Genomic DNA, 25,941 nt, shown 5'->3' on the forward strand with positions numbered 1-25,941 from the left:
CTATGTAAAGATCTACACTATGTAAAGATCTACACTATGTAAAGATCTGCACTATGTAAAGATCTACACTATGTAAAGATCTACACTATGTAAAGATCTGCACTATGTAAAGATCTACACTATGTAAAGATCTACACTATGTAAAGATCTACACTATGTAAAGATCTACACTATGTAAAGATCTACACTATGTAAAGATCTGCACTATGTAAAGATCTACACTATGTAAAGATCTACACTATGTAAAGATCTACACTATGTAAAGATCTGCACTATGTAAAGATCTACACTATGTAAAGATCTACACTATGTAAAGATCTACAGTGCCTTCAGAAAGTGTTCATACCCCTTGACTTTGTTTATTTATTTTTATTTCACCTTTATTTAACCAGGTAGGCAAGTTGAGAACAAGTTCTCATTTGCAACTGCGACCTGGCCAAGATAAAGCAAAGCAGTTCGACACATACAACAACACAGAGTTACACATGGAATAAACAAACGTACAATCAATAATAAAAAATCTATATACAGCATGTGCAGATGAGGTAGGATAAGAGAGGTAAGGCAATAAATAGGCCATGGTGGCAAAGTAATTACAATATAGCAATTAAACACTGGAATAGTAGAATGTGTAAGTTGAGATACTGGGGTGCAAAGGAGCAAGATAAATAAATACAGTATGGGGATGAGGTAGATTGGATGGGCTATTTACAGATGAGCTATGTACAGGTGCGGTGATCTGTGAGCTGCTCTGACAGCTGGTGCTTAAAGCTAGTAAGGGAGATAAGAGTCTCCAGCTTCAGAGATTTTCGCAGTTCGTTCCAGTCATTGGCAGCAGAGAACTGGAAGGAAAGGCGGCCAAAGGAAGTGTTGGCTTTGGGGATGACCAGTGAGATATACCTGCTGGAGCGCGTGCTACGGGTGGGTGCTGCTATGGTGACCAGTGAGCTGAGATAAGGCGGGGCTTTAACTAGCAGAGATTTATAGATGACCTGGAGCCAGTGGGTTTGGCGACGAGTATGAAGCGAGGGCCAGCCAATGAGAGCATACAGGTTGCAGTGGTGGGTAGTATATGGGGCTTTGGTGACAAAACGGATGGCACTGTGATAGACTGCATCCAATTTGTTGAGTATAGTGTTGGAGGCTATTTTGTAAATGACATCGCCGAAGTCAAGGATCAGTAGGATGGTCAGTTTTACAAGGGTATGTTTGGCAGCATGAGTGAAGGATGCTTTGTTGCGAAATAGGAAGCCAATTCTAGATTTAATTTTGGATTGGAGATGTTTAATGTGAGTCTGGAAGGAGAGTTTACAGTCTAACCAGACACCCAGGTATTTGTAGTTGTCCACGTATTCTAAGTCAGAGCCGTCCAGAGTCGTGATGCTGGACGGGCGAGCAGGTGCGGGCAGTGATCGATTGAATTGCATGCATTTAGTTTTACTTGCGTTTAAGAGCAGTTGGAGGCCACGGAAGGAGAGTTGTATGGCATTGACGCTTGTCTGGAGGGTAGTTAACACAGTGTTCAACGAAGGGCCAGATGTATACAGAATGGTGTCGTCTGCGTAGTGGTGGATCAGAGAATCACCAGCAGCAAGAGCAACATCATTGATGTATACAGAGAAGAGAGTCGGCCCGAGAATTGAACCCTGTGGCACCCCCATGTAAAGATCTACATTATGTAAAGATCTACACTATGTAAAGATCTACACTATGTAAAGATCTACACTATGTAAAGATCTGCAGTGCCTTCAGAAAGTATTCATACCCCTTGACTTATTCCACATGTTGTTGTCACAGCCTGAATTCAAAATCGATTAAATATTTTTTTTTCATACACATCTACACATCTACACGCAATACCCCATAATGACAAAGTGAAAACATGTTTTAAGAAACGTTATTGAAAATAAAATACAGAAAGATGTCATTTACATAAGTATCCACACCACTGAGTCAATACTGTGTAGAAGCACCTTTGTCTGCAATTGTAGCTGTGAGTCTTTCTGGGTAAGTCTCTAAAGGCGTCCGCATGCTTTCCAAGTGAGGGGTGTTTTTCTGGAGGCAGTTCAGAGCCGAAGTCTACGCCCCTTCGTCGGTGATTGGTCAACAGTAGGGATTCTTCATAAAGTATTTTTTGAATTTTTATTTATTTATTATTTATTACAAAAAACACAAGGAAGGGGTAACATTAAAGTATTAGAACATGAAGGACAAACAATACAGCATCAAGACACTATCAAACATGTATCAGTCTTTCCGCAACAGAGCCATCCTTTTGTGTGAGGGTGTGTGTGCATGATAGTGATATAAATATATGTCATAGTTTCCTTTTTCATGATCACAATCTTGTGAAGCCTGAACCCTCCAAGATCCCCCCACAGTCCCCCCCCGGAAGAAAATAAAATAAAAAATACAATTAATTCCATTCCCCACCCCCAAGAACCTCCCAATGCACCAACAACCAAGAGAATGAACTAAAGAGAAAAAAGGAAAAGACAGAAGAAAACAGCAAATAATAATGCAAAATATATAAAAAATAATAATACATTTAAAACAAAGGACATCAAGGACAACTGAAATCATAACAGCAATGCCAACTGTATATGTTTGTGTGCATGTCTGGCACTATTACATGTATGTGTGTGTTCTTGTATGTGTTTATTTGAATGAGAGTGTGTGTGCATGTGTACAAACACCTGCACGGCATCAGCCTCAGGCAAACCGGCATTAGTTGTAAAAACACTGCCCCTCAGTGTCATTCAAATGTACTTTTATTATGTTTTATTTTGACTTTTTTTTCCCTTTATCTTTTGACCATCATTCTATCTCTCACACAGCAACTCCACTCCCACTTGTCTCCAATTCCACATCCCAACCCTCAGCTTCCCTCAGCCCATCCCATCTGTCTCTGCTGGCCACCCACTTCCTGTTTCAACCCATCCCAACCCTCAGCTTCCCTCAGCCCATCCCATCTATCTCTGCTGGCCACCCACTTCCTGTTTCAACCCATACCAAACCTCAGCTTCCCTCAGCCCATCCCATCTGTCTCTGCTGGCCACCCACTTCCTGTTTCAACCCATCCCAACCCTCAGCTTCCCTCAGCCCATCCCATCTGTCTCTGCTGGCCACCCACTTCGTGTTTCTACGCAACACATATCTATCAACTATGCTATGATGTTTAACATACTATTTCAATCTATCTAATTGAATAGAATCTACAGATTGCGTGTTGAAGATAAATACTTTTACTAAGAGTATTAATACATTAGTAATTGACTGACCCGGTCTCTCCAGATCTCCTAACAGTACTATTTCTAGGGTCAATTTTAGATCAATGCTATGCATTTTCAGCCATTCCTGAACCTGAGACCAGAAACAGGCTACCTGAGGGCAATACCAAAATAAATGGTCTATTGATTCTGTATCCTCACAACAAAATCTGCAGAGCTTCAATGATTTTATGCCCCAAATATTCCACATTTTGTTGGTGGCAAGAATTCTATTTAATAATTTTAGCTGAAAAGCACAAAGTCTTGAATCTTCGGTTGTTTTATGTATCAACTCATACACCCTGTACCACGGAATCGGTACATCAAAAATCTCTTCCCAACTATTTTGCAATCTGTATGGCACAGTTGTCAACATCCTGGTCCTCAAATGAAACTGCTATACTTTCCTATTTATGCTATTTTTATTCCTCCGCCAGTTTTGATCCTTTAAATTGGGCAGACAGACCAGTTCCCTACCTCCTCCTGCTGCCACCCGCCTCCTCCATTTTTGGGGCAATGCTGTAATCAATTGGTTGTACTCTTGGATTGAGCAGACCTTCCCGTACAATTCTGATAACTCCATGAAGGACATAACTCTACCATTACAATTTACAATATCATTTAAGAACAAAATACCCTTTTCAAACATATTTCCCATAAATACAGGTATTTTATCAACCAGCACATTTGAGTTCAGCCATAATATTTCTTGTAATATTTGTTCTATCTTTTCAGGGGGATGAAATTGAAATTGTAGCCAGCTCTGCAATGCTTGTTTGAAAAAGACAGATACTTTGAAAAAAAGTATCATTTTCAATTAATCGAAAATGAGACATGGCAATCTGCACAAAGGCAAAAAGGCAATTTTTAAACAATGGATGAGCTTTTCTTATTAATCTACTTGAGAACCATTTAGGGTTCAAATAAAACTTTTGAATGAGTGAAGCTTTTAGAAAGAGGTATAGTGCTTTTATATTTAATAATCTCAACCCACCCAATTCATATTCATTATATAGATAGGCTCCAGATATGCCGCTGGTGGGATATACAATGAAATCAATGTGTATTTTTCACCATGTAAGGTACAATTCAACATTAGAAAATGTCCTTCTTGGTCCGTGTGCTGAGATATAATGGAAAAGGGTTTGTTCTTATTTATCAGGATGCCTACACCTCTGCTGTTACTACAGTAGGTGGCAGTATAGGCCTCTTCACCCCGGCTCCTCTTTAAATATTCCATTTCTATTTTTTTTTTTTTATGTAACTCTTGCAGAAAAACCACATCTGCTGACAATTTCTTTAAGTGTTCAAGAACCTTGTGCTTTTTTCCCCCCATCATGAAGCCCGTGCACATTCCATGTAATAAGTTGTATTTTATTGGTCTTGTATAAAATCCAAGTGTCACGACTGTGTGTAGGAACGGACCAAGGCGCAGCGTGCGTATCGTTCCACATCTTTATTATATTGTGAAACTTAGCCAAACAAACAATAACCTATAAACAAACAACAAACTGTGACGACAGAGGTGCAACATGCACTAACTCAAAATAATCTCCCACAAACACAGGTGGGAAAAACAACTACTTAAATATGATCCCCAATTAGAGACAACGATAACCAGCTGCCTCTAATTGGCATTCATACAAAAACCCCAACATAGAAAAAAGAAACTAGAACACAACATAGAAAAAATAAACTAGATTAAACCCCCCAGTCACGCCCTGGCCTACTCTACCATAGAAAATAAGAGCACTCAATGGTCAGGACGTGACACCAAGTGTGTTCCGTCTATCATTGAAGAACCAGATAAAACATGTTAGCAGACATGTCATATGAGGGTGGTGGACATTCCATAGAATGGGAGTCATAGTATGAATGCATAGTTATTATATCCATTACTTAGATAGAGCGTGTGAGCACTTTATTACACTTTCATTTGACAGTTATTACACTTGTCAGTTTTTTTTTATCCGTAGAAACTGACTGTACACTGAGTGTATACTTTTTCAGTGTGTCTATGTGATCCGCTGTGGGAATTGAACCCACAACCTTGATGTTGACAGCACCACACTCTACTCTTACCAACTGAGCCACGATGACAGGACCACCTCATTAGTTAAGCAGGGAAAAGATCAGTGGTTGTTTTAAAGCTCCAACATATGAGCACCATTAGACTCAGTAGGCCAGGTTATTCCCCATCTCCTCTCCCAGCCTCCCATTAGACTCAGTAGGCCAGGCTTTTCCCCCATCTCCTCTCCCAGCCTCCCATTAGACTCAGTAGGCCAGGCTTTTCCCCCATCTCCTCTCCCAGCCTCCCATTAGACTCAGTAGGCCAGGTTATTCCCCATCTCCTCTCCCAGCCTCCCATTAGACTCAGTAAGCCAGGCTATTCCACCATCTCCTCTCCCAGCCTCCCATTAGACTCAGTAGACCAGGTTATTCCCCCATCTCCTCTCCCAGCCTCCCATTAGACTCAGTAGGCCAGGTTATTCCCCATCTCCTCTCCCAGCCTCCCATTAGACTCAGTAGGCCAGGTTATTCCCCATCTCCTCTCCCAGCCTCCCATTAGACTCAGTAGGCCAGGTTATTCCCCATCTCCTCTCCCAGCCTCCCATTAGACTCAGTAGGCCAGGCTATTCCCCCATCTCCTCTCCCAGCCTCCCATTAGACTCAGTAGACCAGGTTATTCCCCATCTCCTCTCCCAGCCTCCCATTAGACTCAGTAGGCCAGGCTATTCCCCATCTCCTCTCCCAGCCTCCCATTAGACTCAGTAGGCCAGGCTATTCCCCCATCTCCTCTCCCAGCCTCCCATTAGACTCAGTAGGCCAGGTTTTTCCCATCTCCTCTCCCAGCCTCCCATTAAACTCAGTAGGCCAGGTTATTCCCCATCTCCTCTCCCAGCCTCCCATTAGACTCAGTAGGCCAGGCTATTCCCCATCTCCTCTCCCAGCCTCCCATTAGACTCAGTAGGCCAGGCTATTCCCCCATCTCCTCTCCCAGCCTCCCATTAGACTCAGTAGGCCAGGCTATTCCCCATCTCCTCTCCCAGCCTCCCATTAGACTCAGTAGACCAGGCTATTCCCCATCTCCTCTCCCAGCCTCCCATTAGACTCAGTAGGCCAGGTTATTCCCCATCTCCTCTCCCAGCCTCCCATTAGACTCAGTAGACCAGGCTATTCCCCATCTCCTCTCCCAGCCTCCCATTAGACTCAGTAGGCCAGGCTATTCCCCATCTCCTCTCCCAGCCTCCCAGATGTTTGGCTGCTGTAGTGTTCTAGAGTGGTGTCGCTAGACGTCCTCCCCCAGACAGCCCCAGTTCAGTTTCCGCCCACCGACCAGCTGGCTGGTAAAAGAAAAGACCACAGAGGAAGTATTCATACATTTGTTTGCCTGGCATTTCCTGGTTTTAAAGTGATGGATCCCTCCGTTCTTTCCTATTGGCTACACCTCCTCCAGTGTGTTATTGTTACCTGTCCAACTTGAGTTTGTTTTTCCTAACAACAAGTTATGTATGAGAAGATGCTTAGGATTCTTTATGATAGGGGTCACATTTAGCTGTGTGTGTGTGTGTGTGTGTGTGTGTGTGTGTGTGTGTGTGTGTGTGTGTGTGTGTGTGTGTGTGTGTGTGTGTGTGTGTGTGTGTGTGTGTGTGTGTGTGTGGTTAAATTTGGCTGCATAACAGTTGTTCTCACTTCTTGTGCATATTAAGTTGTGTACCATTTTGTCTGGGATCTGGAAATACATATCTCTCCCTGCCAAAATGCAGATGTTTTTTTTCTCATTTTTACCAGCATAATGATGGCCTACTGTATTTTCTAAAGGAAAGGGTGTGGGTTCCTCAGAGAATGTTGGACATGAGTACAGACTCTAAAGCATCACATCCAACAAAATGTACTGTGTCACACATTTCAACTAAGTTTACTGTGTCACACATTTCAAAAGGAATCTACCACTGTTCATGTCATTACCAAACAAATGTCATCACCCATTTATAAATGTGAGAGTAATTGTTATGTCATGGGATTGCATCATCAAACTACTGGAGAACTGAACTAGTTAATTATAGGAGGAGGAGAGGAGGAGGAGGAGGAGGAGGAGGAGAGAGAGGAGGAGGAGAGGGAGGAGGAGAGAGGAGAGGAGGAGGAGTGAGAAGAGAAGGAGGAGAGAGGAGAGGAGAGAGGAGAAGAGGAGGAGAGAGGAGAGGAGGAGGAGAGAGGAGAGGAGAGAGGAGAAGAGGAGGAGGAGGAGAGAGGAGAGGAGGAGAAGAGGAGGAGGAGGAGAGAGGAGGAGGGAGGAGGAGGAGAGGAAGAGGGGAGGAGGGGGAAAGAGGAGGAGGAGAGAGGAGGGGAGAGGAGAGGAGAGAGGATAAGGAGAGAGGAGGAGAGGAGAAGGAGAGAGGAGGAGAGGGGAGGAGAGAGAAGAGCGAGGAGGAGAGAGGAAAGGAGGAGGACGGAGAGAGAGGAGGAGGGAGAGAGGAGGAGGAGAGAGGAGGAGAGGGAGAGGAGTGGATGGGGGAGAGTAGAGGAAGACGAGTGGAGAGAGGGGAGGAGGAGGAGAGGGGTGGATGGGGAGAGGAGAGGGGTGGATGGATGGGGGAGAGGAGAGGGGTGGAGAGGAGAGAGGAAAGGAAGAGAGGGGAGGATTGGAGAGGAAAGGAGTGCTCTACAATCATGCAGAAATGACTGTGCCAGATGGCATGGCTCTGCAGTCTGGACTCATGAAATACTCTCAGAACCAGTATGGAAGACCCTGGGCTCTGCCATCTCTCTCTCTTTGCTTTGAATCAAACTCTCAGGGGTCATACAGAGTTGAGATGAGACATATTGGAGAGAGAGCTGGTATTGTGTCCTTTACAGTTTAGAAGTCATTATGGACCTCTGCCTCTCCAGTGATTGGTTAAAAATGAGTTTACCTCACAGTAGCCCCACAATTGAATGTTTCCTTCTTAATTTTTTTTACTATTATTGTTCAAATTATTGAATAAAACCGTATGAATAGAGATGCTAGACTGAACAATCAGATATATAATTTGCTTGGAGAAAAACACACAGTAAAACGTTTTCCACTCGTTTTGAAAGTAACATTGTTGAATGTTGAAATAATTATCTCAATTATTACGACCTATGTAATTTCCCATTTGATTCCCCCATACACTGTAGTCTAACTTCTTATTGATAATTATAAGCTCCTCTACAATTACAGCTTGAAAGAAGAGGAGATTACTCAAGGATGGATATGGAAGAGAAGGGAAATCATTTTAAAAATAAAATTTTACATTTTAGTCATTTAGCAGATGCTCTTATCCAGAGCGACTTACAGTAGTGAATGCATACATTTCATGGATTAAAAAAAAAAAAAAAAAAAAATCAATTTTTTTTTTGTACTGGCCCCCCGTGGGAATGGAACCCACAACCCTGGCGTTGCACACACCATGCTGGCGTTGTAAACACCATGCTCTACCAACTGAGCCACAGGGAAGACTATAACCTGTGTACTAATACGGAGGTCTATGTACTAATACAGGCGCCTGTGTACTAATGTGAATACCTGTGTACTAATGTGAATACCTGTGTACTAATGTAGAGGCCTGTGTACTAATGTGAACAGTGGTTGGAAAAAAGTAAATATACCTTAATAGAAAATTATTAAGTAAAAGTAAAAGTCACCCAGTAGAATTTTACTTGATTAAAAGTCTAAAAGTATTTGGTTTAAAATAAAAATAAAAGTAAAAGTATAAATACTTTCAAATTCCTTATATTAAGCAAACCAGATGGCATCATTTGCTTTTATAATTTTTTTATTTGCGGGTAGCCAGGGGGGCACTCCAACACTCAGACATCATTTACAAACTAAGTATTTGTGTCTAGTGAGTGCACCAGATCAGAGGCAGTAGATCCCTACTGGGATGTTCTGTTATGTTCATGAATTGGACCATTTTCCTGTCCTGCTAAGCATTCAAAACGTAACAAGTACTTTTGGGTGTCAAGGAAAATGTATGGAGTAAAAAGTACAATATTTTCTTTAGTGACGTAAAAATTGTCAAAAATAGAAATATTAAAGTAAAGTACAGATACCCCAAAAAACTACTGAAGTAGTACTTTAAAGTATTTTTACTTAAGTACTATAAACCACATTATGTGAAGACCTGTGTCTTTTTCCAGGCAGGCCTGATCCGGACTGATAACGGGGAGTTTTTCATCGAGCCTTTAGAGAAGGGTCAGCAGGATGTGGAGGTGAAAGGTCGTGTCCATGTGGTCTACAGGAGATCTGCCATCATAAGTGAACCAGTCCAAAGAAGGAAGGACCTCCACAATGAAGGTAAGGGAAGGGAACACCACCAGTGTAGTGGAAAGAGGAGGGGTGAGTGCACACAAGCACACACACACACCCAGACACACACACACACACACACACACCCAGACACACACACACCCAGACACACACACACACACACACACATACACACACACACACACACACACACACACACACACACACACACACACACACACACACACACACACACCCAGACACACACACACCCAGACACACACACACACACACCCAGACACACACCCAGACACACACACGCCCACACACACACACACACACACACACACACACACACACACACACACACACACACACACACACACACACAGCAGACAGACTGTTCACTGCACCAGCTGTGAGGAATGCTAGGCCCCTATGAAAGCAGTGGAGAAAAGTCTGTCTCTCTGCTCTGCAGTTAAAATGGACCTGACTGCTCCATGGATTCCCTCCTGTCTGTGAACAACAGCTTGAGCATCTGGCGGTAGGCTGTCCTACTGTTATAGGTGCCATAGATTCTCTCTCCAGTGTCTGTGACTGTGAAGTTGATGTACAGTCATACATACTAAAAAAATGAGGGTTCCTCAAGGGTTCTTTGGGAAGGGTGATGGTTCTATGTGGAACCATAATGACTCAAATAGCCCTTTGAGCTCTTCAAATGGTTCTTTACAGTTCAGAAAATGGTTCTTTCCTCTTCTAGTGCTAATTAAAATGTAGGGGAAGCAGCTCATTAGAATATTTGGGGGCGTGGTTTACACACAGCTCTTTTTGTGCAGCTGTGAGTGAGAGAGTCATGTCAGGTTATCTGATGTGTTGTGTTATGCCATTACATTTTGTATATGACTATGGCCAGTGATGGTGTCCTGTGAAAGACTCATGTTATGGCCTTGTGTCAGTTGAGAACAGATGACTAAATCAGTCAGTGGGTCTGAATTCTCTCCTCAGGGACCCCAGCTGTTCCAGAGGAAGCTCATTTGATTCAACTTGTCAATAATAACACCTATGGTATTTTAACAATATAACATGTCTGACCAGAATAAAACCCTGTGTGGTTTTCAATAGGATCTACAAAGAACATTTAAGATTAAAGAAGGTTCTTTATAGAACCATTCTCCATAAAGAACCATAAGAAAAGGGTTCTACATAGCACCTGACAGGGTCGTAGCCATAGCACCTGACAGGGTTGTAACCATAGCACCAGACAGGGTTGTAGCCATAGCACCAGACAGGGTTATAACCATAGCACCAGACAGGGTTATAACCATAGCACCAGACAGGGTTGTAACCATAGCACCAGACAGGGTTGTAACCATAGCACCAGACAGGGTTATAACCATAGCACCAGACAGGGTTGTAACCATAGCACCAGACAGGGTTGTAACCATAGCACCAGACAGGGTTGTAACCATAGCACCAGACAGGGTTGTAGCCATAGCACCAGACAGGGTTGTAGCCATAGCACCAGACAGGGTTATAACCATAGCACCAGACAGGGTTGCAGCCATAGCACCAGACAGGGTTGTAACCATAGCACCAGACAGGGTTGTAACCATAGCACCAGACAGGGTTGTAACCATAGCACCAGACAGGGTTGTAACCATAGCACCAGACAGGGTTGTAGCCATAGCACCAGACAGGGTTGTAGCCATAGCACCAGACAGGGTTGTAGCCATAGCGCCAGACAGGGTTGTAACCATAGCGCCAGACAGGGCTGTAACCATAGCACCAGACAGGGTTGTAGCCATAGCACCAGACAGGGTTGTAGCCATAGCACCAGACAGGGTTGTAACCATAGCACCAGACAGGGTTGTAGCCATAGCACCAGACCGGGTTGTAACCATAGCACCAGACAGGGTTGTAACCATAGCACCAGACAGGGTTGTAACCATAGCACCAGACAGGGTTGTAACCATAGCACCAGACAGGGTTGTAGCCATAGCACCAGACAGGGTTGTAGCCATAGCACCATACAGGGTTGTAGCCATAGCACCAGACAGGGTTGTAACCATAGCGCCAGACAGGGCTGTAACCATAGCACCAGACAGGGTTGTAGCCATAGCACCAGACAGGGTTGTAGCCATAGCACCAGACAGGGTTGTAACCATAGCACCAGACAGGGTTGTAGCCATAGCACCAGACCGGGTTGTAACCATAGCACCAGACAGGGTTGTAACCATAGCACCAGACAGGGTTGTAGCCATAGCACCAGACAAGGTTGTAACCATAGCACCAGACAGGGTTGTAGCCATAGCACCAGACAGGGTTGTAGCCATAGCACCAGACAGGGTTGTAGCCATAGCACCAGACAGGGTTGTAGCCATAGCACCAGACAGGGTTGTAGCCATAGCACCAGACCGGGTTGTAACCATAGCACCAGACAGGGTTGTAACCATAGCACCAGACAGGGTTGTAGCCATAGCACCAGACAAGGTTGTAACCATAGCACCAGACAGGGTTGTAGCCATAGCACCAGACAGGGTTGTAGCCATAGCACCAGACAGGGTTGTAGCCATAGCACCAGACAGGGTTGTAGCCATAGCACCAGACAGGGTTGTAGCCATAGCACCAGACAGGGTTGTAGCCATAGCACCAGACAGGGTTGTAACCATAGCACCAGACAGGGTTGTAGCCATAGCACCAGACAAGGTTGTAACCATAGCACCAGACAGGGTTGTAGCCATAGCACCAGACAGGGTTGTAACCATAGCACCAGACAGGGTTGTAGCCATAGCGCCAGACAGGGCTGTAACCATAGCGCCAGACAGGGCTGTAACCATAGCACCAGACAGGGTTGTAACCATAGTACCAGACAGGGTTGTAACCGACAGATGTCAATGTCAATAGGTAGCAAAGTATGTTGTAATTAGCTAGCAATGCTAACATTAGCTAGCTAAAATCTGGAGGTCTCTCCTCAAGCTTAGCTAGCTAGCTAACGTTATACTGCATCTAAAGTCAATCTGGCGACATCAAAAGGTTTTCCTACTAATTATTTGCCTTTAGAAATGTAATTTGTGTTTTCAAGCCTCAGTAATGCACTTCAGATCACCCCGTCATCAGCGTCCAATGAGGATGCATTGAGTAGAATGCTCTGTTGAGCATCAGTCCTAAAACGAACGTTCTAAATAATATTGTGACGCAACGTGCAACCCATGAATATAGAACCTGAGGAAAGGGTTCTTCATATCACCATACAGGTTCCATTTAGAACCTCATGAGCATGGTTCTTTATAGAACCTTAAAAAAGGGTTCTATAGAGCACCAAAAGGGATATGCTATGGTTACAAGCCAAAGAACTCCTATCTGATACTAGAACGGAAGTTACAAATGTAACTATGGTCGTATGAATACCATTCAGACCATCAGTACGGTGTAAAGTATGGATTATATCCCATGCGCTCCCCGCAGGTCCAGTAATAACAACAACAGGTCACGCCGGTGACGAGACAGCGTGGGAGAACGTGCCCCCGCGGTTCATATAAAACTGCACGTCAGACCACGCACTGTCTCAGAGAATCTTCTCGCCAAAAGAGTCAGAGGGACGGGAAAGCACTCTGAATCTAGTTACCATAGTTACATTCTTCACTTCCGTTCGACTTCATACCTTTCATACCGTCAGTTCGGTTGACAGTATGGCTGACTCATACCAACAAGGTCACGAGGAATAGCACTATTAACTTCTGACTAATGCTCCAGTGCCACTGGAAGAACAGCAGAGCCCACGGTGTGGCAGGATGCTACTGGTAGAACAGCAGAGCTCACGGTGTGGCAGGATGCCACTAGAAGAACAGCAGAGCCCACGGTGTGGCAGGATGCCACTAGAAGAACAGCAGAGCCCACGGTGTGGCAGGATGCTACTGGTAGAACAGCAGAGCTCACGGTGTGGCAGGATGCCACTAGAAGAACAGCAGAGCCCACGGTGTGGCAGGATGCCACTAGAAGAACAGCAGAGCCCACGGTGTGGCAGGATGCTACTGGTAGAACAGCAGAGCTCACGGTGTGGCAGGATGCCACTGGTAGAACAGCAGAGCCCACGGTGTGGCAGGATGCCACTAGAAGAACAGCAGAGCCCACGGTGTGGCAGGATGCCACTGGTAGAACAGCAGAGCCCACGGTGTGGCAGGATGCCACTGGTAGAACAGCAGAGCCCACGGTGTGGCAGGATGCCACTGGTAGAACAGCAGAGCCCACGGTGTGGCAGGATGCCACTAGAAGAACAGCAGAGCCCACGGTGTGGCAGGATGCCACTGGTAGTACAGCAGAGCCCACGGTGTGGCAGGATGCCACTAGAAGAACAGCAGAGCCCACGGTGTGGTAGGATGCCACTGGTAGTACAGCAGAGCCCACGGTGTGGCAGGATGCCACTGGAAGAACAGCAGAGCCCACGGTGTGGCAGGACGCCACTGGTAGAACAGCAGAGCCCACGGTGTGGCAGGATGCCACTGGAAGAACAGCAGAGCCCACGGTGTGGCAGGATGCCACTGGTAGAACAGCAGAGCCCACGGTGTGGCAGGATGCCACTAGAAGAACAGCAGAGCCCACGGTGTGGCAGGATGCCACTAGAAGAACAGCAGAGCCCACGGTGTGGCAGGATGCCACTAGAAGAACAGCAGAGCCCACGGTGTGGCAGGATGCCACTGGTAGAACAGCAGAGCCCACGGTGTGGCAGGATGCCACTGGAAGAACAGCAGAGCCCACAGTGTGGCAGGATGCCACTAGAAGAACAGCAGAGCCCACGGTGTGGCAGGATGCCACTGGTAGAACAGCAGAGCCCACGGTGTGGCAGGATGCCACTGGTAGAACAGCAGAGCCCACGGTGTGGCAGGATGCCACTGGTAGAACAGCAGAGCCCACGGTGTGGCAGGATGCCACTGGAAGAACAGCAGAGCCCACAGTGTGGCAGGATGCCACTGGTAGAACAGCAGAGCCCACGGTGTGGCAGGATGCCACTGGTAGAACAGCAGAGCATTATCTGGGTTCTATATTATCTGGGTTCTATGTCATCCTTATCTGGGTTCTATGTCATCATTATCTGGGTTCTATGTCATTATCAGAGTTCTGTGATTCCGTTTTTTTAATGACATGTTGAGGGCCTTCAGAGTCTTAGTCCTGATGTCATATTTCCAGCTGTTAAGCAATGACGTGGTTCTGAAAGTACTGGAATGTAGGCAGCTGGCTGGATGATTTACAATCATACATCCTATTTGTCAAGTTTAGCCACTTCCATGTTTGTCACATTGTCACTGACAGCATGCAACATGTGGCCTACTTCCCTTCTCTCAGTTTGTCCTGATATTATCTCAATCATGTCAAATGGACACCTGCTATCTCCATCCTCCCATGTGGATGATTGGACCTTAGACACACAGAGCCCTTGTTTTTCTATAGAGTAGAGTAGTGGATGATTTTACCTTAGACACAGAGAGCCCTTGTTTTTCTATAGAGTAGTGGATGATTTTACCTTAGACACATAGAGAGCCCTTGTTTTTCTATAGAGTAGTGGATGATTTTACCTTAGACACATAGAGAGCCCTTGTTTTTCTATAGAGTAGTGGATGATTTTACCTTAGACACATAGAGAGCCCTTGTTTTTCTATAGAGTAGTGGATGATTTTACCTTAGGCACATAGAGAGCCCTTGTTTTTCTATAGAGCAGTGGATGATTTTACCTTAGACACACAGAGAGCCCTTGTTTTTCTATAGAGTAATGGATGATTTTACCTTAGACACATAGAGAGCCCTTGTTTTTCTATAGAGTAGTGGATGATTTTAACTTAGACACATAGAGAGCCCTTGTTTTTCTATAGAGTAATGGATGATTTTACCTTAGACACACAGAGAGCCCTTGTTTTTCTATAGAGTAGTGGATGATTTTACCTTAGACACATAGAGAGCCCTTGTTTTTCTATAGAGTAGAGTAGTGGATGATTTTACCTTAGACACATAGAGAGCCCTTGTTTTTCTATAGAGTAGAGTAGTGGATGATTTTACCTTAGACACATAGAGAGCCCTTGTTTTTCTATAGAGTAGTGGATGATTTTACCTTAGACACATAGAGAGCCCTTGTTTTTCTATAGAGTAGTGGATGATTTTACCTTAGACACATAGAGAGCCCTTGTTTTTCTATAGAGTAGTGGATGATTTTACCTTAGACACATAGAGAGCCCTTGTTTTTCTATAGAGTAGTGGATGATTTTACCTTAGACACATAGAGAGCCCTTGTTTTTCTATAGAGTAGTGGATGATTTTACCTTAGACACATAGAGAGCCCTTGTTTTTCTATAGAGTAGTGGATGATTTTACCTTAGACACATAGAGAGCCCTTGTTTTTCTATAGAGTAGTGGATGATTTTACCTTAGACACATAGAGAGCCCTTGTTTTTCTATAGAGTAGTGGATGATTTTACCTTAGACACATAGAGAGCCCTTGTTTTTCTATAGAGTAGTGGATGATTTTACCTTAGACACATAGAGAGCCCTTGTTTTTCTATAGAGTAGTGGATGATTTTACCTTAGACACATAGAGAGCCCTTGTTTTTCTATAGAGTAGTGGATGATTTTACCTTAGACACATAGAGAGCCCTTGTTTTTCTATAGAGTAGTGGATGATTTTACCTTAGACACATAGAGAGCCCTTGTTTTTCTAGCCACTGAGAAAAACCTTCCTTCTGTGGCAGCCTATTATTTGTCTGACAGATTCCAAGAATTCATTCTAACGACACAGTAGTATTTTCTCTTCTCTATGCTGTGCTGTTTCTCACCTAGGAACATTTATATGATTTACCTTCATCACCTTCCTGGAACTGTCTGCATAAGGAAGCAGGCTAGAGCAAGCGCTGAAAGTCCTTGATTTGGAACAGTATAGAGCCCAGGTCTGGTGGCTGGATGCCCATCTGGTCTAGTGTGTGGGTCTCAGACAGCGTAGTGAGGTGGCAGAGATTCCTTACCGTCATGGGGGAATGTGATCATTTCCAGCTGCCCATAGCCAAATTCCATGTTTTATAACACCAGGCTGTTTTTACATGGTAATAGAAAATGTATCCAGACACATTCCTGTTGCTGTCGATAACAATAATGTTCAATAAGGAAATTAAAAACATTATGATGTTTGCTATTTCACTTTACTGTTATTTCGGATGGTTTCCATTCTATCCATTGTTGACTTACAAGTAACTGTTGCATTTAGCCGAGTCATTTTCCAGGGACACATATAGCTTAAAAATAAAAGAACTTAAATGCCAAATCATATCCTACTGAGAATGCACATTCACCTGTTTCTTTAAGTTGTATATTCCAGAAGATGATCTCTGACATACAGGACATCAACATTATATTCCAGATATGGGCTATACAGAGGTTTCTGTCATTATATATAGTGTACATAGTTCTAGAGGTTCTAGAGGTTTCTGTCATTATATATAGTGTACATAGTTCTAGAGGTTCTAGAGGTTTCTGTCATTATATATAGTGTACATAGTTCTAGAGGTTCTAGAGGTTTCTGTCATTATATATAGTGTACATAGTTCTAGAGGTTCTAGAGGTTTCTGTCATTATATATAGTGTACATAGTTCTAGGGGGTTGAACAGGAAGAGGATGTTGACGTGTCATGCTGTTGTTGATGTATGATTGGAGGTGTTCAGGTGATGGGATCAAGGGGTCGTTGTAATGTACAGGTCTCAGTTCAGCCTTGTACAGTCTCTCCTGTTCATGTCTGGACTGTCTGCATCATTGTACAGGTCTCAGTTCAGCCTTGTACAGTCTCTCCTGTTCATGTCTGGACTGTCTGTATCATTCTACAGGTCTCAGTTCAGCCTTGTACAGTCTCTCCTGTTCATGTCTGGACTGTCTGTATCATTGTACAGGTCTCAGTGCAGCTTTGTACAGTCTCTCCTGTTCATGTCTGGACTGTCTGCATCATTGTACAGGTCTCAGTTCAGCCTTGTACAGTCTCTCCTGTTCATGTCTGGACTGTCTGCATCATTGTACAGGTCTCAGTTCAGCCTTGTACAGTCTCTCCTGTTCATGTCTGGACTGTCTGCATCATTGAGACGACACGAGACGATTCCAAAGCTTGGTTGTTTCCCATATTTCTCCCCATTTCCTATTTAAGTGCACTACTTTTGACCAACGCTTGACCAACGCTTGAGCAGCAGTAGGTTATGTCCCCAATGGCACTGTTTTCCCTTTTTAATGTTATGAAGCACCTACAAGGAGTGTACTAAATAGGGAATTGGGAGCCATCGGAGAGGAGGCCATACTATCTCCTCATCCTCATGTAAACATGCTGCTGTATGCTAAATGTTGCTATGTTACTTGTTGTAATTCCTCATGTAAACATGCTGCTGTATGCTAAATGTTGCTATGTTACTTGTAATTCCTCATGTAAACATGCTGCTGTATGCTAAATGTTACTTGTTGTAATTCCTCATGTAAACATGCTGCTGTATGCTAAATGTTACTTGTTGTAATTCCTCATGTAAACATGCTGCTGTATGCTAAATGTTGCTATGTTACTTGTTGTAATTCCTCATGTAAACATGCTGCTGTATGCTAAATGTTGCTATGTTACTTGTAATTCCTCATGTAAACATGCTGCTGTATGCTAAATGTTGCTATGTTACTTGTTGTAATTCCTCATGTAAACATGCTGCTGTATGCTAAATGTTGCTATGTTACTTGTTGTAATTCCTCATGTAAACATGCTGCTGTATGCTAAATGTTGCTATGTTACTTGTTGTAATTCCTCATGTAAACATGCTGCTGTATGCTAAATGTTACTTGTTGTAATTCCTCATGTCTCTTCTCTTCCACACAGTGACAGACTTTGGGATTGCTAACCTCCCTGCTGCTCTGGACCTCTTGGAGCACAAGGTGACAGAGTCTGAGCGTAAACGGCGGCACGCCAAGAAGGACGACTACAACATCGAGGTGCTGCTGGCTGTGGACGACTCTGTGGTGCGCTTCCATGGCAAGGAGCACGTACAGAACTATGTCCTCACACTCATCAACATAGTACGTCCATTTTTACTCTTTATGCCACACATATAAATACTTTATGAATGCTATTGCAGGTTCAACGCCAGTGTAGGCCCAAAATATTTTTGGTATGTCAGATTTTTCTGGCAATGCTTACATAGTAACTTCTATTGGCAGGAAGGATGTTTGACCTGCTTTTTATATTTGTATCACCAACAATTTTAGGGAAAATCATGATGAAAGTGGCCTTTGTAGGCCCTTTTTAAACCCTATGGCTGCGTTTACACAGGCAACCCAATACTGATATTTTTTTTCTCAATTAATTGTTCTTTTGATCAGTCACATCAGATCTTTTCAACATCAGATCTTTTCAACATCAGATCTTTTTCAGAGCTAAACGGATTGGTCAAAAGACCAAATAGTGAAGAACAGATTAGAATTGGGCTGTCTGTGTAAACGCAGTACATGATACAGACAACATCTTAGTGTTGTCATACTCATTATATTGTTCTCTCAAATATGTGGTATGTTTAGATTTTGGAATACAATTTTTCACACTAATTTCATCAGCATTTAAAATACTTGTATTAATATCTCAAAAGTACCCTTTTTTTTACATATTTGTTGTAACAATATATTCTTCAAACACATCACATTTCCAGAGTGGGCTCTCTGGTACTTTTAATGATATGACCCATTTTATACATAGAAATGTATATTATAGGTCATTAACCAATCACAGCCCTCCTTTAGGATTGCACATTCAGCAAATCACCAGCAGATGGAGTTCCCTTTTGAATCCATTTTCCCATTCACTGTGTTGGCGGGGCTCATAAATCATATCTTCAGAGTTAGCAGAGAGTCCACTCTGGAAATCGTATGTACTTGTAGAGTATATTGATCCAAACAATACTGTTGAGATATTCATATTTTAAATGTTGCATAAATGAATGTGAAAATAGTATTTCAGAATCAAGACATACTCCGCATTTTAGAGCACACTATAAAGAGTTTGTCTGTGTCATGTATATTTCACAGATCATAGGGTTTTACAGGAGGCATGTATAGGTTTAAAAAGGGTCTACTTTCATTATGATTAATACCATTTAAATACCAATTAGTGAAAAAATAGTTTGTGATACAAATGTAAAAAGCATGTTAAATATCCTTCCTCCCAATGAAGTATCTATGTGATAACTGGCAGAACAATCTGAGATATAAAATATATGGGGTCTACGCTGGCATGGAATCGCCCTATGTGAATGTTACACATCACATACTCACCACTCTACTTAAGTGTTACCTTAAAAGGTCCCGTACAGTTAAAAATCATGTTTTTAATCAAATTGGATTATATTAGGATGAAACGAGATGAAAGATGACCAAAGTATAACAAATGACTGTTGCTTCTAAAGTTTGATCATAAAGTCACACTTGGATTCAGGAGGCGGGATTATTACGTTTTTTTTGTGACATCACAAAAAGGCTCTCATTTTAATGCACCAATGGTTACGTCTTATTCTCTTACCTAATTTAAATAAGGTACGCCTTGTAACCAACATGGCAGAAGGCGTGTTTGCAGAGGGGTATGGTTTACATAGCTAGTTAGCTAGTCAACTGATGCCTAAAGTTGACTGCAGCGTGTCAACAAATATAATTAGTGGTTTCTCCTACTCATCTATTCTAAGGCAAATGTACTTATAGGTTTCAGCTTTCATCTGGGTCTGCTGTTCGCTAGAGAAGTTGCTGGCTAGCTAGGTCTTTAGCCAGCATTTAACAAAAGCAAGGGGAAGGGTTGCCAAAAACCCCCAACACAGTTGTCATGTCATTACGTCGAGAGACATTTCAAACAGGAGATTCATGCAGACTTCTTGACATCATTGATAGTCATGAGTTATGAACATTGTCTAAGAGGTAATATACACTGAATATTCCAAACATTAGGAACACCTTCCTAATGCTGAGTTGGAAAAACCCACTAGTGTTGCAGTTCAAACCGGTGCTCCTGGCACCTACCACCATACCCCATTCAAAGGCACTTCAATCTTTTGTCTTGCCCATTCACCCTCTGAATGGCACACACACACATTCAATGTCTCAATTGTCTCAAGTCTTCAAAACAATTCTTTAACCTGTCTCTTCCCCTTCATCTACACTGATTTGAAGTAACTGCAATAAGGGATCATCGCTTTCACCTGGTCATGGAAGTAGTATTTGGTCTATATTGATGCTTTATTCAATAACCAAACAGGATTGATACATAATTTGTGAAACCGTGAGAGAGTATGTATGACAGGATTGGATGTTGCATGCAATTTCATTGTTGTTTGAGTTGATTTGTGTATCAGAAAATTTGCTTGAGATAATGTGACTGCTCACTGTGTCCACGGGGCTTCGCATAGACGTTTTCAAAGAACCGTCATTCAAGGTGAACTCCCCGCCCACTCAGCCTGCTAGGTCCCCGCCCACTCAGCCTGCTAGGTCCCCGCCCACTCAGCCTACTAGGTCCCCGCCCACTCAGCCTGCTTGGTCCCCGCCCACTCAGCCTGCTAGGTCCCCGCACACTCAGCCAACTAGGTCCCCGCCCACTCAGCCTACTAGGTCCCCACCCACTCAGCCTGCTAGGTCCCCGCCCACTCAGCCTACTAGGTCCCCACCCACTCAGCCTGCTAGGTCCCCGCCCACTCAGCCTACTAGGTCCCCGCACACTCATCCTACTAGGTCCCCGCCCACTCAGCCTGCTAGGTCCCCGTCCACTCAGCCAACTAGGTCCCCGCCCACTCATCCTACTAGGTCCCCGCCCACTCAGCCTGCTAGGTCCCCGCACACTCAGCCTACTAGGTCCCCGCCCACTCAGCCTGCTAGGTCCCCGCCCACTCAGCCTGCTAGGTCCCCGCCCACTCAGTCTTCTAGGTCCCCGCCCACTCAGTCTACCAGGTCCCCGCCCACTCAGCCTGCTAGGTCCCCGCCCACTCAGCCTGCTAGGTCCCCGCCCACTCAGCCTACTAGGTCCCCGCCCACTCAGCCTGCTAGGTCCCCGCCCACTCAGCCTCCTAGGTCCCCGCCCACTCAGCCTGCTAGGTCCCCGCCCACTCAGCCTGCTAGGTCCCCGCCCACTCAGCCTGCTAGGTCCCCGCCCACTCAGCCTGCTAGGTCCCCGCCCACTCAGTCTGCTAGGTCCCCGCCCACTCAGTCTGCTAGGTCCCCGCCCACTCATCCTACTAGGTCCCCGCCCACTCAGCCTGCTAGGTCCACGCCCACTCAGCCTCCTAGGTCCCCTCCCACTCAGCCTGCTAGGTCCCCACCCACACACAGCCTACTAGGTCCCCGCCCACTCAGCCTGCTAGGTCCCCGCCCACTCAGCCTGCTAGGTCCCCGCCCACTCAGCCTGCTAGGTCCCCGCCCACTCAGGCTACTAGGTCCCCGCCCACTCAGCCTGCTAGGTCCCCACCCACTCAATCTGTCCTTTCAGACTTCCTAACTTCACATTTTGAAATGTTTTATTGGTGAAAAATATTGTTGGTGTTGTTTTTGTCACTCAAAAGGCAATTTTACATGGGAATCAGAATGAGTGTTCGGGACCTTTAAATCTTTCCTAACCGTTTGTCACCTATGCACTGTTTTTCTGTGTGTGAGTGCTTTAACTTTCCTGTGAACAGCTTACTGTACTATTCACCATTCAGACCAGGGTTTGGGGGTCAATTCCATTTAAATTCACTTATGTAAACTGAAATTCCAAAAAGCTATTGGAATGTAATTGACCAAACCAGTTGACCTTTGCCTGCAGTACAAGATGACTGTTTGTGGAAATTGGAAAACTATGCTCTCTCGTGGGAATGACTTGCCATGATAGAGTAGTAACAGCTTTGTTGCTGGCTCGCTGGCCAGACTGATCCCCCCCCCCCCCCCCCCCAATGTGTATAGATTCCCCCTCAGGGCCTGGTTGTTACTGTACTTGTCCCCTCCTCTCACATAGTGGACGTTGACACATTATGTATCCCTCGCCTCTCTCTCTCTGAATGTTGATGGATTACTAATGAAAGAGAAAAACCTGTCAGTTTGTTCATTGCAGTCTCAGGCAGCTCCTACCACCTTAATCTGATTCCACAACCCTAATCTACCAAGTCAGATTTTCACAAGGTGCTGGTGTCACTCTGTAACAGTTACCATTTGGGTCCAGCAGGGTGGTCTGATTAGCTGCACTAGACCTGTCACTGTTGTATCTTAAACGGCACCCTATTCCCTAGGGCTGCTTGTTAAAAGTTGTGCACTATATAGGGAATTGGTTTCCATTTGGGAGGCAGCCACTGTGAGTTGACTGGGAGTGGAGAGGGTGGGGGTGGGGGAAGGCGTGGGGGGCTGTGGCGGGATGGGGCTGGCTGGTGCTGGACTGCTGCTTTGCATGGCAGCCAATCAGAACACACATCCACCCGACTAGAGGATCTGCTGCTGCTCAGCCCTGCTGGTCTGCTCTGCCAGGCCAGGCTGACACTAACACAGCATATTAAACAACTTCAGGCTACAGTGAATGTCTGTTGAGGAGGCCTGCTGCTCTGTGGTCCGTCTGTTGATGATTCCATAGCCTACTGTCTGTTGAGGAGGCCTGCTGCTCTATTGTCCGTCTGTTGATGATTCCATAGCCTACTGTCTGTTGAGGAGGCCTGCTGCTCTGTGGTCCATCTGTTGATGATTCCATAGCCTACTGTCTGTTGAGGAGGCCTGCTGCTCTGTGGTCCATCTGTTGATGATTCCATAGCCTACTGTCTGTTGAGGAGGCCTGCTGCTCTGTGGTCCATCTGTTGATGATTCCATAGCCTACTGTCTGTTGAGGAGGCCTGCTGCTCTATGGTCCATCTGTTGATGATTCCATAGCCTACTGTCTGTTGAGGAGGCCTGCTGCTCTGTGGTCCATCTGTTGATGATTCCATAGCCTACTGTCTGTTGAGGAGGCCTGCTGCTCTGTGGTCCATCTGTTGATGATTCTATTGCCTACTGTCTGTTGAGGAGGCCTGCTGCTCTGTGGTCCACCATCTGTTGATGATTCCATAGCCTAATGTCTGTTGAGGAGGCCTGCTGCTCTATGGTCCACCATCTGTTGATGATTCCATAGCCTACTGTCTGTTGAGGAGGCCTGCTGCTCTATGGTCCGTCTGTTGATGATTCCATAGCCTACTGTTTGTTGAGGAGGCCTGCTGCTCTATGGTCCATCTGTTGATGATTCCATAGCCTACTGTCTGTTGAGGAGGCCTGCTGCTCTGTGGTCCATCTGTTGATGATTCCATAGCCTACTGTCTGTTGAGGAGGCCTGCTGCTCTGTGGTCCATCTGTTGATGATTCCATAGCCTACTGTCTGTTGAGGAGGCCTGCTGCTCTGTGGTCCATCTGTTGATGATTCCATATCCTAATGTCTGTTGAGGAGGCCTGCTGCTCTATGGTTCGTCTGTTGATGATTCCATAGCCTAAATGAAATGAAATCAAATGTATTTATATAGCCCTTCTTACATCAGCTGATATCTCAAAGTGCTGTACAGAAACCCAGCCTAAAACAAGCAATGCAGGTGTAGAAGCACGGTGGCTAGGAAAAACTCCCTAGAAAGGCCAAAACCTTGGAAGAAACCTAGAGCGGAACCAGACTATGAGAGGTGGCCAGTCCTCTTCTGACTGTGCCGGGTGGAGATTATAACAGAACATGGCCAAAATGTTAAAATGTTCATAAATGACCAGCATGGTCAAATAATAATAATCACAGTAGTTGTCGAGGGTGCAACAGGTCAGCACCTCAGGAGTAAATGTCAGTTGGCTTTTCATAGCCGATCATTGAGAGTATCTCTACCGCTCCTGCTGTCTCTAGAGAGTTGAAAACAGCAGGTCTGGGACAGGTAGCACGTCCGGTGAACAGGTCAGGATTCCATAGCCACAGGCAGAACAGTTGAAACTGGAGCAGCAGCACGGCCAGGTGGACTGAGGACAGCAAGGAGTCATCATGCCAGGTAGTCCTGAGGCATGGTCCTTGGGCTCAGGTCGTCCGAGAGAGAGAGAGAGAAAGAAAGAAAGAGAATTAGAGAGAGCATACTTAAATTCACACAGGACACCGGATAAGACAGGAGAAGTACTCCAGATATAACAGACTGACCCTAGCCCCCAGACACATAAACTACTGCAGCATAAATACTGGAGGCTGAGACAGGAGGGGTCAGGAGACACTGTGGCCCCATCCGATGATACCCCCGGACAGGACCAAACAGGCAGGATATAACCCCACCCACTTTGCCAAAGCACAGTCCACACACCACTAGAGGGATATCTCCTACCACCAACTTACCATCCTGAGACAAGACCGAGTATAGCCCACAAAGATCTCCGCCACAGCACAACCCAAGGGGGGGCGCCAACCCAGACAGGAAGACCACGTCAGTGACTCAACCCACTCAAGTGACGCACCCCTCCTAGGGACGGCATGGAAGAACACCAGTAAGCCAGTGACTCAGCCCCTGTAATAGGGTTAGAGGCAGAGAATCCCAGTGGAGAGAGTGGAACCGGCCAGGCAGAAACAGCAAGGGCGGTTCGTTGCTCCAGTGCCTTTCCGTTCACCTTCACACTCCTGGGCCAGACTACACTCAATCATCTCATGTCTCTCACATGGGTAGGCAGACCATTCCATAAAAATGGAGCTCTATAGGAGAAAGCCCTGCCTCCAGCTGTTTGCTTAGAAATTCTAGGGACAATTAGGAGGCCTGCTTCTTGTGACCGTAGCGTACGTGTAGGTATGTACGGCAGGACCAAATCGGGAAGATAGGTAGGAGCAAGCCCATGTAATGCTTTGTAGGTTAGCAGTAAAACATTTAAATCAGCCCTTGCTTTAACAGGAAGCCAGTGTAGAGAGGCTAGCACTGGAGTAATATGATCAAATGTTTTGGTTCTAGTCAAGATTCTAGCAGCCGTATTTAGCACTAACTGAAGTTTATTTAGTGCTTTATCCGGGTAGTCTGAAAGTAGAGCATTGCAGTAGTCTAACCTCGAAGTGACAAAAGGAGATCAGGGTCCAGAGTAACGCCGGGGTCCTTCACAGTTTTATTTGAGACGACTGTACAACCATCAAGATTAATTGTCAGATTCAACAGAAGATCTCTTTGTTTCTTGGGACCTAGAACAAGCATCTCTGTTTTGTCCGAGTTTAAAAGTAGAACATTTGCAGCCATCCACTTCCTTATGTCTGAAACACAGGCTTCCAGTGAGGGCAATTTTGGGGCTTCACCATGTTTCATCGAAATGTACAGCTGTGTGTCATCCGCATAGTAGTGAAAGTTAACATTATGTTTTTGAATGACATACCCAAGAGGTAAAATATATAGTGAAAACAATAGTGG

The 25,941-nt window shown here is 44.9% G+C and overlaps 1 protein-coding gene across 1 annotated transcript in view; it reads left to right on the top strand.

Annotated features, from left to right (window-relative positions):
- The window catches only part of LOC115190204 (A disintegrin and metalloproteinase with thrombospondin motifs 3-like), a 125,609-nt gene that overhangs the window by 32,125 nt on the left and 67,543 nt on the right, over positions 1-25,941 (top strand). Inside the window, 2 exon segments of the mRNA XM_029748701.1 lie at positions 9,432-9,588; positions 18,414-18,610. Coding sequence (XP_029604561.1) covers positions 9,432-9,588; positions 18,414-18,610 — 354 coding nt within the window.

This window comes from Salmo trutta, unplaced genomic scaffold (assembly GCF_901001165.1).
Source record: "Salmo trutta unplaced genomic scaffold, fSalTru1.1, whole genome shotgun sequence".
NCBI classification, from domain to species: domain Eukaryota; kingdom Metazoa; phylum Chordata; class Actinopteri; order Salmoniformes; family Salmonidae; genus Salmo; species Salmo trutta.